Here is a 16,818-nt window from a genome sequence, read left to right on the forward strand (position 1 = left end):
GACCAGGAGAAACCTAGTCTAAAGTCAGTGGTGAGTTGTGCATGTTATTCAAATGCTATTACACTTTGATTCTCTCATCTACACAGAAGCAGCAGTTTTCATTTTTGCGAATCATAGGCTACATTATTAGAAGGAAAAATATTAACACACAAGGGAAATCATTGCTGTGTCCATGAAGATGTGAAAAAATAGGCATAAATCTAGCTTACACATTTACCCAAATTATCATACGCCTGTTTAACCGAAGCTAATTTGGGTGGGTTTCTCCCATCCCTAATGTCACTTCTCTGTGTTTTACGGCCCTGATGAGAACGTCGGTCTCCTCGGCTGTGAACCGCTCCTGGCGTGCGTCTGGCAAATCCGCCGTTATAATAGCAATCCGCCATGGAACAAACACGCCTGCTCTTAAAAGGAATGTGAGATGTCGCTCTGATTGGTTTATTTCACGTTACGCCCAAACCACACCTATGAGTAATGAAGCTACTTCAGACCAACCCATTTTAGATTTGCGTCGGGTGCAAGAGTAATTTATCCCGCCGGTATAATAGTAACAGCTATTCGCTATAGCCGAGATCCGCCCACAAAGTTACTTGCGTTTCGCGTTAGATACTTGCGTTTCAGATTGTTAAAATAGGGCCCTTGACCTCTGAGGTTGTATTTTAGTTTACAATCCTCGCAACTTTTACAGGCACAATTACCTGTGGCTAGTTCATATTTCCATATGTTCCAAAGTTGCTTACCCCTTCGACACGCCTCACACACAGTATTCACCCACTGCACATGCCCCATTGGACCTATTTGTGCAGTACCACTTTGGCACGATAGTCAGCCGACTTAGCCTAGCCTGACTTTCTCGGATCTCTCTCAGTCCTTGCCATAGGATTTGGCAAACATCCCGTTTACCACAGATAACACAGTCAGTTGGCTTTCTTCGAATGCTTGGGCTACCCATTGTGCATTCTTTATGCCAGATTTTAACTAAAAATCCATCACTAAAATCTTTATAGACTACCACAGTGCCTTCTTTGGGGGTCATTTCCGGACGAAAGGTCACCTTTTTGTGGATAGTCGTCATTTCATCTAATATCTATATTTTCTCTCCCACTAGATCTCTAACTGACCAAATTCAGTTTGCTTCCAGCTGTACGGTGGTATTTGATGTTAATTTAACTACCTTGTCTTTGGTTCCGGTTTTAGCCTTAAACTTTTATCTTTTTGTTTTAATAGGATATAAACTATCTGTCCCACCTTAAACAGATTTCTGCTGCTATCAACTGGTTCTTTTTTTTTTTTTGGCTGGGTTTGTTGATCCTGTAATTTAAGATAAAGGGTGCATTCATCAATTAGCTTGTTCCAGTCTCCTAAATTCAGATTTTTAAAAAAATCAAGTTCGGCTGTGCCATTGCTTTCAGGTTGGTATTTTACTAAACTTTAACTAAAGTTATTCCATTTTCTTTGTAAAAAAGGTTTCTACTTAAGTACCAGTCAAATTACGCTCTGGTTTCCCTCGGTATTTAATCCATTCTTTAAGACTATTTACCACTACTGTTCCTGTTGCCTGTGAACACAGATATATTTGCATGAAATTAGTGCAGTTGTCTACTATCACCAAGAAATAAACATTCTTTTTCTTTGTCTGTGGCCTCAACGGGCCTTCAAAATCCATGCTAATTTCTTCGTGTTCTTTTTCTGTTTAGATTTTTCCCAAATCATGGTAAATACTTGACATCACTTTTCTAGTATCTAGATAGTATTTTAGATCTTCTGCACTGTGTGACTTGGCTGATGCAAAACCATTGGTTGCACAATCCTATTGTTCAGACTAATTTCTCTCCAGAAATCGGCCTTACCTTTAGCGTTATGATAATCATTTTGTTCCCATGTTTTCAAGTTTTCCACAAAACCCAAATATACATAATCACCATCAGTATTCAGAATACTGTCTTTACGGCTATGCTCAACCATATGTTTTAACGCCTGAGCAACAGCCATCACTTCAGCTTCCTGCGCACTTTTGTCATCTGACAATCTACCTTTTTGTTTGAAGATTATTTTACCTTTAAGTTTGACTATAAATCCCCACAATGTCTGTCCTTTCTCTGAAGTCCCATCAGTGAAGTAACAGATTTTTGACTGTTTTGTTTTGTAATGGGAATTTTAATTTTCACACTCTAGGTGTGCTCCTGATTTTTCAATATAATGATTAATGTGAACACTGTGAGACAAAGGGGGAGACAGCTGAAAAAGGGAACCTCTGACCCCTTGGGATCAGAGGTGGTCCCATTTGGGACTTCTGAGTTTGTAGGAATAAACTCAGCAGGATTAGGTCACTAGCAGAGAAACCTTCCCTTGTTTAGATAAGGGCCTGTGAGCAGAAGACCTTGAAGGTACTATAAAGGCTCCTCTGCCCTCCCTCCCTTCGTCGCACTTGTTCCACAGACTGTACTAATGACTTCTGTGTGGCAACTGGGCCTTCTTGCAAGAATAAAATACTTTTTTAATGATCATTTGAATTTCAGAGTGTCTCTTACGCAGTTGATGATTGTTTAATGAAAAATTGCCACTACAATTTTGGTGTCAGAGTATGGGATGAGTTTTCCTTGAGGGCTTTCCGGGTCTGATCAGCGGACGGTGGAGGGAAAACGCCCTGAAAGCAACAGGCTTCAGTCTCACCTCGAAAAATATTAAGAGAAGGAGAACCAGCCGCTTCAGGCCCGGGAGGACTTCCAGAGGGAACTCAAAAAAGAACCCAAGTGGCGACAGAAAAATCTCTGGTAAGAGACAGTAAATTCATTTACTTTTGGGGATTTGAAAAGAATTTCTTTTGAAAAGAAAATGTTATGGTGAACCATAATGGCTGTATTTGAATACTGAAACTAAAGCTGTGGTACGAGGAAGGGGAGGCTTTTAAATAGGGAACGGAGATTGAGACCACAAAAAGGTCAAGATATTGTCCAGACCGAAGCCGAGTACTCGTGACTAGAAATTGATTCAAGGAGCTAAAATATTTGATCAATGGAAGGAAGTTTTTAAGAAGGGCAGGAAATAAAGACCTCACAGGTCAAGGAATTTCCAGGCCGAAACTGGGCCATCCGGAGAAAGATATTGAGAGTAAGCGGGAATTAATTTCAACCCTGCTGACTTTGGGTGAAAAGTTGGTTAAAGCGCGCTGAAAATTGAAAAGCCACAGGCCGTAGTGAAAGAAAGAAAACAGCCATCATGGGAGCATCTAACAGTAAATATTGCACACCAGTATACTGTGCAATAAAGAAACAACATGGGAAAAAAGGGCATAAAAGACATAGGGAAGTTGATAAAGTATCATGATTTTCCGAAAGAAGGAACACTGAGTACCACAAGATTAAAGGTGGTAAAAGAGTCAATTGAGGGACACGGTGACAAACCACAGGGTTGTTGCGCGTGTGCCAAACGTGTGTAAGAACTGTGAAAAATCTGTGCCCAGGGCACTTGAAAGTGAAAATGTGTGTGCTCTGAAGCTTTGACTTCAAAGAAATGTGAAGTTAAAAAAGAAAATGTTTAGTGAAAACCCCTTAGAATATGTTGAATGATTTTCTGTGCAGTTTATGAAAATGAATGTGCTGCCAATGATAATGATGAAGATTATGATTTGGCTATTGTGATTGAATCCGCCACTGGTGTACTGTAAAAGAATACAGAGAACTGCTTATCAGTGGATCTGTTTACATTCCTGATCGGGACACACTGCTTCAAGGGTGTGCAGTAAGTTGGAGCCGTTTGAAAGCTCAATGATCAAACTATAGGCAAGTGTTTTAATTGTGGTCAGCAGGGCCATTTAGTCCGTAATTGTAAATGGACACTCAGAAAAGAAAGTGATAACGTGACAGTGTATTAAAGGGATAGTTCACTTTGAAATTAATTTTTGATATGTTTTAGCTTACCTCAAGGGCATCCAAGATGTAGGTGTCTTTGTTTCCGCAGTAGTTTCAATTTTGATATTTTTAGGTCAATCCGTTCTTGTCTGTCAGTCATATAATGCATGTCGATGGTCACTGGCTCAAAACACAAGCACAGAGTCCAAATTAAAACAATTCCCCATCGTCCAAATGAAACAATTCCCCATCATAAGTACACATTGATGGCCTAAGACACGAAACGAGCGGTTTGTGTGAGAAAACGAACAGTATTTATATCGTTGTTATCTCTTGAAAACAGCACACGTCCAAATGATCTGAAGGCGCGGGCGGGTATAGATATATACATAGATGTCGCCTTGGCTACTGCAGTTCATTGGAACGAAACCGTAGCCAAGCGACATCTAGTGTATATATCTATACCCGCCCGCTGGCGGGTATAGATGTATACACTAGATGTCGCCTTCGCTACTGCAGTTCATTGGAATGAAACCGTAGCCAAGGCGACATCTATGTATATATCTATACCCGCCCGCGCCGTCAGATCATTTGGACGATTGAAAAATATCAAAATTGAAACTACTGCGGAAACAAAGACACCTACATCTTGGATGCCCTTGAGGTAAGCTAAAACATATAAAAAATTAATTTCAAAGTGAACTATCCCTTTAATGTGGGTTTGAAAGTAGAACAGTATTTAAATGACGATATTAAAGTTTTCGTCTGAGAAAGAACTAAGAATGTGAACGCAGTGCTAAAGTAAGTGAAAAGAACGTGAAAGTAAATAAGGGAGAAAAGAAAGTTAAAGGAAAGTTGATAGATGGAAGTCGTAAGAAGATTGAAGGTTAAAAGAAGGTTGAAAGATTTAAGTCTTAAGGGAATCCTTTTGAAGGAAAGTGAATTGATGAATACAGGTTGATGTAAAATTACAGATGACTCCAACAAATGAGTTGCAAAATATTTTAAAAGTACCGGTAACTAAAAGGATGATAGTGTTAAGAATGAAATGCTTTGATAAGGTTTTAGATGATATAGAATCTAACGAGTTGTATCACAACTTGCAATAGAATGTATCACAAGCAAGAGAGGGCAGCCTCAAAAGTTAGTCTGAATCCTAATTGGAGATTGATAAACTCCTAGAAAAAACATTGAAGTAATTGAGAACTTGACAACCAAAATTGAGATGAAATGTGATCAAATAAGTAGAAGCAGTATTACTGGATTAACAGTTGCTAAATGTAAAATGTGTAGAAAGGCATCTGATTAAACAAACAGTTTGTTAATGTTTTGAACGTGGAGGAATAGTTGACCATGAAAGAACTAAGAGCTGATGTTTTGCTTTCAAAAGTTAAGCTTGTGATTGGAAACAGTTTGCTTATCGGAATCTGGTGTGTGCTGTGGCTGAGACGTCCAGTGCGACAGAGACACGATCTGAGAGGAAATTTGTAATGTCTAAATTCCCTGATGTGGGCAAAAGACAAATGAAAATTATGTTTATTTGAAAACGCATGTCATTTCTGGCAAAGATGCCTTACGCTGGGCTAGAGTTAAAAGATGGTAGATAAAGTTGGATTTTAGAAGTTTATGAGAATGCAGTGTACCAGTCCTGAATGCCTCAGAGTCTCTCTCATTCAATGTCAGCTAAAGGCTGTTATCTGAGCCTGTGTCATAATATAGTAAAGCACAGTGTTTCAGTTGAAAAATCATAGACATGGAGATGTTAAAAGAAATAATGTTACAGGATTTTATATTTAGAGGGCATATGTTTTAAAAGTAAAATTGAATGACTTTAAAGAAGTTTTTAAAAAATAATAATGACCTTAAATGATAGAAGGTTACGTTTTGACTAGTTTATTTTAGGCCCAGTAACTTCTTTGTCTGATCTTAGCTTCCACCATGATACAGGGCCGATGGCTCCGGCTACAGATGTAACAGTACACTGAATAGATGAATGTGATTAAAGTTCACTGAGATTTTGCTGATTTGAAGATGTTTAATGATTTTAAGTGATTAAATACGGCTGTTATTAACCTGTCTCCCTGTGTAAACACTATTAGGCAGTCCAGAGTGCTCTGGTGACTCTTAAATGTGCCTTTCCTAAGCTCCAGAAAACAACTGAGTCTGTTGAAGAAAACTGATTTCGAGATGGGAAAGAGCGGTTACCAGTGTGCACGAAGTGATATCACTCAAAGACGGGTAAGATTCTCCAGGGCCAGAGGTCAACCTAAGACAGAGGGTCACGTAACAAACACTGGGCATCTCCTGAATGGAGGTGTGTTATGTGAGATGGGTATGAGAGTGGAACGGATGACTGTGTGGCCGGCAGCATCCTTAAATCATTAAGGGGAGATGGAACTGTGAGGACCCAGAAAATGTGAGTCCCTCTAATACCACTCACCAGAAAAACGCATTAATTGTATGGCTTGTTTATGACAAGTTTGAAACTATGCCAGGGGACAACACCCTGATGAAGATTATAGATAAAAAGCTGATGGGAATGGGCTTTCCAGAGCCAGATGAGGGAGGTGATTGTCATTATTTGTTGTGGAGACAGTAACAAAACTTAATTTATGTCAGGAACATGATGCTGGTTGCCTTATGGGCAAGGAAAAATGATAGAAGTGTTGATATTGAAATAATATGCCTGTAAGATGGTTTTAACTCCTGAAGGTCATTAGACATGTTGGTGGTTAAAGATGAAGACAGCTTTTGTAGATTCAAGAAAAGTCTGGATAAAGGTTAATGGTCAAAGGTTATTGTAATGAATTTATTATTATGTTTTGTCTAAATTACAGTCTTAGGAGGCTGTTGAAAAGATTATTTGTGAATAGTGAGAGAGACTGCTTGAGTGGAAGGGTACTCTGTCTGTCTTTCTGTTATCGGCCTGCTAAAGCAAGCTGAAGCAAAATAATGATAATGAACCAAAACAACCAAGCTGACTTTTCTAAGAGAAAATGAATAATGAACAAACGTGCTTTGAAACTGGTTAAGAGACCATGTAAAATTAGATAAAAGCTACAGGAAAATGAGAAGTTTAAAATCTTATTATAAACGTTAATCTTTTTAGAAAAAGATGTGAATATGAAAATATGAGTGATTTATAGTCAGGTATGTGTGTGTGTGTGTGTGTGTGTGTGTGTGTGTGTTTGAGGGTGAATGGACTAGGTCTTGGTAAGTCTGAATAGTGTCTATGTATGTGTCATTAACCTCTGGAACGAGAGTTTTATCATTACAGATGGGTTAAGGCAAATGACAAATTTGAAAGAAATTTGGTCATCAAGCTCTGTAGATTATTGTGAACAAAGGGAGGAGAATGTTGTTTGACTGATACTGACCAAGTCTGTACACCACGACCTGACCTGATAGAAACAATTGATGACTTTGACATTGGAAATTGTTTGTAGATGACTGACTTAAGAGACCAAATAACAGGCCTGAAAAGCAGTGAGACTCAGGGCCAGTGCCCTTCAAATTATTAGATAAGAAGATGAGATTGTGGCTTACGTAATACTTTGTTTCAGAGGAAAAAATGATGTCTGGAGGAAATTTGGCTGAAGGACGGCATTTGGGTTAGTGTTGCAAACTTTGTTTACCCAAACACCATTATGTTAAATTGATGCACGAGTTGTATCATGCATCAAAAGGGGGATGGTAACAATTGCCATACCAAGGGGTTCACATTTGCTGAAAAACCATTGCACAGGTGGGACGATAAATGTTGGGAGGACACTGGGTTTAACTGGGTAAAAGCCCTGCAAGAAGTCGTTCTTCTCCCTAACAAAATTGCTGTCTGTAAGTGTGCTATTCGGCAGATTCGGAAGGCCGCGGCAGCACAGCAGACAAAAGAAACTATGTGTACTTTACTATCTGACAATAACCTCGACATTTGTTTTTCTTTACAGAGCATGCAGACTTTTGATACAGGGCAGACTGTGCCAAGTAAAATAATGGCTATGGATGAATTTGGCTAACTATCCTGGCCTGGGTTATTATTGTGGCAGAAAGGTGCCACCTGCGCATAACTTAAAATGTTCCCTTTGCAGAATGTCAGGATGGATTGTCAAACAGAACTGATTCTGTTCCAAATGTATAAATATTGTTTTGTTGACATGAGCAAAGTTGATTCCACAGGTCACACCAAAAGGGACGACCGGCTAGACAAACGGTCACCAGTGTTTGGAATAACGCCGTTTAAAAGAACGGCGTTAGGTAACGACGTTATTTTTTCAGTAACGGGGTAATCTAACTAATTACTTTTCCCGTCGTTACAACACCGTTAACATTACTGGACGTTAAATGCGGTGCGTTACTATGCATTGATTGAATAAACTGTGTAATCCGCACGCACCCCTGGCTCGCACAGCTAGTGAGGAGGTGGGTTAATAATGAGGTAAGCGATTATGATTGGCTAAGGCAGTGTCATGTGTTTCATGGTAGCCAATCAGAGCCAGTGTTTTTACACACATGCCAGCACACGCGCCACACACACATACACCAGCTAAACAGAGATTCGATGAAGCAGCAGAGATGGCGAGTTAGGAGCAATCCTGACTGAAAGGTTGGCGGGCGCGATCGAAAAGTTGCAAAGTGTTTACATGTGTGTGTGTGTGTGTGTGAGAGAGAAATAGAAAGAGAGGCGCGGGCGCGATCGAAAAGTCGTAAAGTGTTTACATTTGTGTGCGTGTGTGTGTGTGTGTGTGAGGCGCGGACGCGATCGAACAGTGGAAACATAAAAACATTCAATTCATTCAGGTACAATTACCAAACATATCTCAAGGTCTTTTTGTCTTTTTATTAATTTAATTAATAAACCAATTATATAAAACATATAAAATGTTGTATCTGTCGATGTGCAATAAATATCTAAAGTTATGTACAAACACCTGTCTGTTCTACTCATTTCAACTGACTTGTGAAAACTGCTCAAAAAAATCCAAATTCTTTGACATATAGCAATTTTTTTTTTTTTTTACAGTAAAGCCCCTTTCACACAGCGCATTGAACCCGGGAAATTGCCGGCAAATTGCCGGAACGCCTTCTGTGTGAACGCAAACACGACCCGGGTTTAATGCCGGGATCGATGCCGGGTTGGGGACCTAGTAACATTGCCGTGTTCAGTCCCGGGACGCGCGCTGTGTGAACAAAAGCCGTAATAATGCCGTGTCGTAGTGATGACGCTGAAGCCGGGATCGTTCGCCAGCTGTGAAACGGTACGAAATGCGCAATTTTATGATCGAATCAGAGAAATAAATGCACAAGCGTGGTTTCTCGAGAGAGAAATCGCAGCTCATAAGCAAACTGAAGACGCTGCTGAGACATTACAAGTCACATCGATGTCACGTGTCTTTCCGGGACATACACGGGTTGTGTGTGAACGCGCTCTCTGATTCCGGAAAATCACTGGCAGTGTGAATGAACCAAAATCAAATGAACCCGGGTCAAATCCCGGGTCACTTTATCCGTGTATTTTCCGGAATCTCTGTGTGAAAGGGGCTTAACGCAAATAGTTACTTTCCCTGGTAACGAGTTGCTTTTATTATAGAGTAATTCAGTTACTAACTCAGTTACTTTTTGGAACAAGTAGTGAGTAACTATAACTAATTACTTTTTTAAAGTAACGTTCCCAACACTGACGGTCACTAACAAAATAGCTAGGGTCTGCATTCACAGGTGACAGCAGACAGCAAATGGTTGATTCCAGTGGAGGTGCAGTCGGGATCTGTTCAGAGAGGGTGACACCTGGGTTCACGCCTCTCACCTTAGACTACACCAACCAACCTCAGCAACCCCACGCGCAGACGCAGAGGGCAGTGAGGGATCAAGGACGTGCTAGTAACGTGCCTCCCTTGCCAGCGAGGGAAAGCCCATTGCAACGGTTCGCAAAGAGTCACCCTGGTGAAGAAGGAATGTCCATGGGGCGAACGAGATGATCAACACACCTGGAGGAGGGTGTGGACCAACTAATGGTTTAAGTTTAGCAGAATAATTTGTTTTGTGACGGTTTTTGATGATTTTATTTGATTGAATCAAACTAGGGCTTAGTATTGATATAGATCTAATGATTTGATTGGTGCAAATGTTTTCAGGAAAAGTAGAAAATCTATTCAATGATGTGAAGTACGGTCATAGCAAAAAAGACAGTCGGTCTATAATGGAAAAGTTAGAGTTCATTTTTAACAACCATATTGGATAGAATGGATAAAATCATAAGACTCTTCTGGTTAGATTTTATTAAATAGGGTATTAAATAGAGCTTACTAAGTAAAACCATTGCCCGATTGAATTAAAAGTTAACAAAAAATGGTTAGGAAATATGTGGATGGGCGTGGATTAATGGAAAAGGCTGAATGTATAGGAGTTATGATTGTATGTGTTATAATGATAATTTTGTTATTCATGGGTGAATACGAGTGCAGGAATGTCTGTTCAATTGGCGAAAATGACAGTCTATCCAAAGGATGAACAAAATTAGGCAGACGGTGGAAGTAGCGGAAGCTACAGTAATGTGGTAAATTGGGGGGTGTTTTTCAATTTCTTATTTTCTTACTTTCTAAATTCTTTCTTTCTAAGGACGATGATAATGTGTAAAGAGGGTTAAAAACAGTAGCCATCCGTGTTATGAGGTGGCGTACAAGGACAGAGTTTGAAATGAGGGACTTTTATCTTACTTTTATCTTTTCCTAATGATGTTTTTCTTTCTAAATATAATCTATACTATTTCTTGTTTATATTGAGGTGACTGAGGGTCCGACCTTGTGTTGGGGGTGCGATAACAGTGCTTATCCACCTAGCCCGGCCTTATATAAACCTTTACTTGCTTGCTATAAAATTAAGGGCCTATCCTTACAAAACAGCCTAAGCTTATTTCATTTTAATCTTTTTCTGTTCCTGCAAGTTTAAGAAGAGTGATCAGAGTTGTAGTATTAGTATGATGTGTTTTGATTGATCAGTTATCAATGAATGATAAAAAGGGGGGATTGTAATGGGAATTTTAATTTTCACACTCTAGGTGTGCTCCTGATTTTTCAATATAATGATTAATGTGAACACTGTGAGACAAAGGGGGAGACAGCTGAAAAGGGAACCTCTGACCCCTTGGGATCAGAGGTGGTCCCATTTGGGACTTCTGAGTTTGTAGGAATAAACTCAGCAGGATTAGGTCACTAGCAGAGAAACCTTCCCTTGTTTAGATAAGGGCCTGTGAGCAGAAGACCTTGAAGGTACTATAAAGGCTCCTCTGCCCTCCCTCCCTTCGTCGCACTTGTTCCACAGACTGTACTAATGACTTCTGTGTGGCAACTGGGCCTTCTTGCAAGAATAAAATACCTTTTTAATGATCATTTGAATTTCAGAGTGTCTCTTACGCAGTTGATGATTGTTTAATGAAAAATTGCCACTACAGTTTCAGTTCTTTTTTCTTTCTTTGGGTTTTTTTCATTTCTGATTTCTATCTGGTTATCACTTATTAATCTGCTCCATTTAGCCCAAGTAAAGACATAAACTCTCTTATCTTCACTCACAAGATTTTTTGCTGCTCTGGCCAGTAATTCAATGCACTCACCTTTTGATTTAATAGCTAATACATTTTTTGCTATCGTAGCTAAGATGTCCACAACTGACAATTTTTCATTTTTCTTTTGATTAGCTGGCATTAGCATTAGCATTTTCTCTCTATTTTGACAATTAGGTTCTTTTCAGGGTCCCTGCGAACAATCCTTCATGATTCTAATGCCATATCAATTATTTCACGAGAGAACAGGATGGCGGTCCCACTGAAATTCTTTCAGAGGCTCCTAGGGCATATGGCAGCGGCAGCAGCGGTAACTTCGCTCAAGCTGCTCCATATGAGACCGCTTCAGCACTGGCTTCACGGCCAAGTCTCAAGATGGTCGTGGCATCACGGCATTCACCGGGTGACAATCACACCGACGTGCCGCTAGACCTTCAGTCCATGGTCAGACCCCTCGTTCCTTCAGGTAGGAGTCCCTTGGAACAGGTGTCCAGGCATGCTGTGGTATTTACAGATGCCTCTGCCACCGGCTGGGGTCAGGGGTGTGGACGGGCCCCCAACTGCATTGGCACATCAACTGCCTCGAGTTGCTAGCAGTACGTTTCGCTCTGAGCCGCTTAAAGAGGCTGCTACAGGGCAGAGACGTGCTGGTCCGTACGGACAACACTGCGACCGTTGCGTATACCAATCAGTATATGAGGATGATTAGAAGGCCATGATGGACAGAGGCCAAGGGGCAAATTTGGCCAGGATGCCGGGATTACACCCCTACTCTTTCGAAGTTTTGGGATTTTTAATGACCACAGAGAGTCAGGACCTCGGTTTAACGTCTCATCCGAAGGACGGTGGTAGACCTGTTTGCCTTCTCAGAGACCTCCCACTGCCAGCTGTTTTACTCCCTGACCGAGGGAACACTTGGCACGGACGCACTGGCACACAGCTGGCCCCAGGGCCTCCGCAAATATGCATTTCCCTCAGTGAGCCTACTTGCACAGACCCTGTGTAAAGTCAGGGAGGAATAGGAGCAGGTTTTTCTGGTGGCTCCCTATTGGCCCACCCGGACTTGGTTCCCAGAACTCATGCTCCTCGTGACAGCCCCTCCCTGGCCCGTTCCTCTGAGGAAGGATCTTCTGACTCAGAGACGGGGCACCCTATGGCACCCGCGTCCGGACCTCTGGAAACTCCATGTCTGGTCCCTGGACGGGACGAGGTGGTTCTAGGTGACTTACCCCCAGAGGTACTTAACACCATCACTTCTGCGCGAGCGCCGTCTACGAGACGTGCGTACGCCTTGAAGTGGAACCTGTTAGTCGAATGGTGGCTCGCAGAGAGGACCCCCGAAGATGTTCGATAGGGTCAGTGCTTTCCTTCTTGCAGCAAGGGTTGGAGCGAAGGCTGTCTCCCTCCACCCTCAAAGTACATGCTGCCGCTATTTCAGCACATCATGACCACATATATGGCAAAATAGTTGGAAAGCACGACCTGGTCGTCAGGTTCCTTAGGGGGGCGAGACGTTTAAATCCTCCTCGACCCCCCTCCATACCCGCTTGGGACCTTTCCCTGGTGCTTTGAGCACTTCAGGATGCTCCCTTTGAGCCTTTGCAGTCAGCAGACTTAAAGCTTCTCTCCTTGAAGACTTTGCTGCTGATTGCACTGGCCATCAAGAGGGTAGGGGACCTGCAAGCATCTTCGGTCGACAAATCATGCCTAGAGTTCGGGCCAACCATCCAAATCCAAACCATTCTCAGGCGTCCCTGAGAAGGCTTTAGGGTTAGAAGGGAAGTAACCACCCTAGTTATCTTCCTCCATGCACTACTAGAGACAATGGTGAGCGTTCGAATGGTACTGGGGTATTGCTTTTAATAGTTATTTTTTTACTAGGATTCTGCTTATTAAATTAATAATAATAGAGCCTGGGCAAGCCCCCATGTGGTGAGATCTGGTATTTATCTCATGTCAAGTCAAGTCAAGTCATCTTCATTTATATAGCGCTTTTAACAATGTAGGTTGTTTCAAAGCAGCTTTACAGAGATAAGCGTATAATTTAAGGTAACAGAGATTGTTTTGGCTTTATAGCGGTTCTTTAATAAAGTTATTTTCCAGCTAAAGTTAGTTTTGATTGATTCACTTCCGTCGCAACGATCATTTGTTACTAAATTAGGGGCCGCTAAGACGACACCATTCTCTCTACACAGACTTTAAACGCGAACCTGTGATTAACGCTGATGGTGTTCACATGCGCATTAAGAATTGGTTCTATAGTTATGTGCATTGCCTCATTGCCTGATTAACCCCTATTTAGGTAGTATTTTGCTGTCAGATTTACTACACTGGCTAGTTTATTATACCAGTTAAATCTAAGGTATGTCCCTTATCACCATATAGAACAATAACAATCATTGACTCAAAAGATCTTTCATGCTTACCCTCCAGTGAAAGCTTCCTGGATCTTTGTTGTCCTGGTCAGGTGAAGATATACAAGTGCCTACTCTATTGCTATTGAACTTTCTTTGTACAGCTGAAGTATGACGAAAAGAATACTTGTCTTTTAATGAAATATAAGTTTATTTAAACAAAAGAGAAATATACTTGGTTACATAATAATCAAAAACTTGTTAGCAAATAATCAAAAGGTTACAGATTATGATTCTTCAGCTAATCCATTCCTGGGGCAGTCCCGGAAAATGGATGTACAAAGAGTAACTTACATCTAAGCAGTTCACGCAAGAAATCTGATAAAAATAACCTGTTCTCATCTTGAGCTTCTCAGGTTATAAAATAGCAGCAGGCAAAAAATGAGAATCTAGAGAGAATCCTTTCTCTCCATTGATGAACATCAAAAAATGAACACACTTGATCATTCTTTTTCTGAGGTATATATACTCTAAACCACATCACATCCTCAGGTTTCTCCAGAGGAACCGAGGAAAACACAGTCTGTGTCTGTGGGTGCGTATGTCTGAGTGTATTTGGAGGTACATTTAATTCCTTATTATTATAAAATAACCAATTCCTACAACAACTTGAATGATATAAAAATTAAAAATACAAGTTATAAAATGTCCGTATAAAAGTACTGCATGAATGCATAATAGTAAATATTTTACTTTTTACTTTTTTTTCTCAGTATTCCAATATCAAACGTGTAAGATGGAAAGATTTAAGTACATTTTATCTCTTTGTGTTTATTTCAAATGACATATTTCCTTTTATTTAAACCTTCTGGGAACTCTGTCAAGTTTAAAGCCTATTTTAAAAGTTCAAGTTGTCTCATTTTTTAAAACAGAAATGATATATCTGCCACCGGGGTTTGTTGGTGTCTTTTGAGCTCTTGCTCGTTTTACTAGTTAATTGGGGCGACTTGTAAACCACTAGCGTGACTAGAACTGCTTTCATTCATTTGAACAAGCAATTAACTGTGAGGAATGTGATTTTAAAACCTATATGAGCTTTCAGCAGTTTCTTCCCCGAAGGACCAAAACCCACAACGTCTAACATTCAGACCAGTCTGAACTGGTAATCATTGCCACTTCATACAGAACAATCTATCCATAATAAATGACTGAACGAAAAATGTTTGCAATGTGATCCAATATCAAATAAAATGATACTTACATTATTATGCTTAATGAAAGAAAATGTCATCTTTTTAGGACCATTAAGGTTTTATGCATTGTAGTTTCATGACAATTGAGCACACCATCAATACCTTGTAAACCAAAAAATTATGTATACATAATGTATTGCCTTTAATGTATGCTAACTTATTTATTTATTTATTATTTACAGTAAAATAATTAAAACATTTACTGGCAATCTAGGCACTAAAAAATTGTCGTGGGTTTGATTCCCAGGAATGGACGAACTAATAAATGTATCCCTTGAAAACACTGAAAGTAACTTTAGATAAAAACTGCCAAATGCATACAAGCTTTAAAAATAACCAAATAAAAATAGCTTAGAAACTGATGAAAAATGCTTTCACAAAAAATATTAATTATGTTTATATTATTTTGCTACAAATTTATTTAGTTTTCTTTAGATTTTGGAATGAAACTTTTGCACTGCACTTTTATCCTCTCTTTTTACCGCACAACATCAGTTATCTCTCAATTATGTTTAATCTGATATTTTCACTATGCCATGCCCACATACATTAAAATGTATCCTTGCTTGATTCTTTGACATTTCTGCGGAATCAACCCACATGCACCCCCCCCCCCCTCCCCCTCAGGTTAAAAGATAAAGAGATGGTTTGACAGGCAGGTTAAAATAAAGGGATGAAAGTATTTGGAGGAAGAGGAGGAGGAGGAGATGAAGTATATATACAAACGTCAACCTGTGCTGAAGGCAGAGCGAGAGGACAACCTGACAACTCCAGGAGAACAGAAGGTATGAGCCACAGATCATACAGACACAAACATCTATTTGGACATTTTACAATATTTCATTATCATAGATGAATCTTTAAAAATAAATATTTACAACAACAATTATCTCTGTTTTTTACAGCTTACTGTATACTTCGGCAGCCATGGCAGGTTGGTGAACGGTCTTCATGTGTATTTCTGTATTAATTATAGCCAGGACTTTAACTTTACACTGAAGGACTAAAGTTATAAGAAAAACAGCTATCAACTAGTTATGATGCCTGATATTGCAAACTGGCAATTTGTTATCTTATTATTTATTTATTCTCATAATTATGGTTTAAAAATAAAGGTTCCAAAAGAGTTTTTTTTTTTCATAGTGATGTCATAGAAGAACCAATTTTGGTTCCCCAAAGAACCTTTCAGTGATCAGATCTTAAAAGATTGATGTATTTATTTATGTTGGTTTTTTTTTTTGTCTTTGTGTGAAGAACATTTAAATAATCTAAAGAACCTGGAAATCTTCCATGGATGTTATAGGTTCTTCATGGAACCATCGATCGATGCCAATAAAGAACTTTTGATTTTTAGAAGTACAAATAGCTATGCAGGTTACAGCACTCGTTATTCCTACAGTAACAGTTCCTAATAGTTATTAACCTACAGTATCAGTGAATGTATTGGAAGTCTCGCATTTCCACATCGCTTACTTCTAGGTTAAAAAATATGATTTTAATTTTGAAAAATTAATTTTATTCTATCTATCTGTCTGTCTGTCTGTCTGTCTATCTATCTATCTATCTATCTATCTGTCTGTCTATCTATCTGTCTGTCTGTCTATCTGTCTGTCTATCTATCTACCTGTCTATCTATCTACCTGTCTATCTATCTATCTATCTATCTATCTATCTATCTATCTATCTATCTATCTATCTATCTCTATCTATCTATCTATCTATCTATCTATCTATCTATCTATCTACCTGTCTGTCTGTCAAGTCAAGTCAAGTATATTTGTATAGCGCTGTTCACAATACAGATTGTA

At 39.6% G+C, this 16,818-nt stretch overlaps 1 protein-coding gene across 1 annotated transcript in view; it reads left to right on the plus strand.

The window, feature by feature from the left end:
• The first annotated feature begins 15,660 nt into the window (after positions 1-15,660).
• The window catches only part of LOC311303225 (Golgi-associated plant pathogenesis-related protein 1), a 4,450-nt gene continuing 3,292 nt past the window's right edge, over positions 15,661-16,818 (plus strand). The window contains exons 1-2 of the mRNA XM_084429560.1: positions 15,661-15,795; positions 15,916-15,944. Of these exons, the coding sequence (XP_084285686.1) occupies positions 15,938-15,944 (7 nt within the window). The 5' untranslated portion in view covers positions 15,661-15,795; positions 15,916-15,937. The remainder of the gene's footprint in view (positions 15,796-15,915; positions 15,945-16,818) is intronic.

The sequence above is a fragment of the Rutilus rutilus genome, assembly GCF_951802725.1.
Source record: "Rutilus rutilus genome assembly, chromosome: 14".
In the NCBI taxonomy this organism is placed as follows: domain Eukaryota; kingdom Metazoa; phylum Chordata; class Actinopteri; order Cypriniformes; family Leuciscidae; genus Rutilus; species Rutilus rutilus.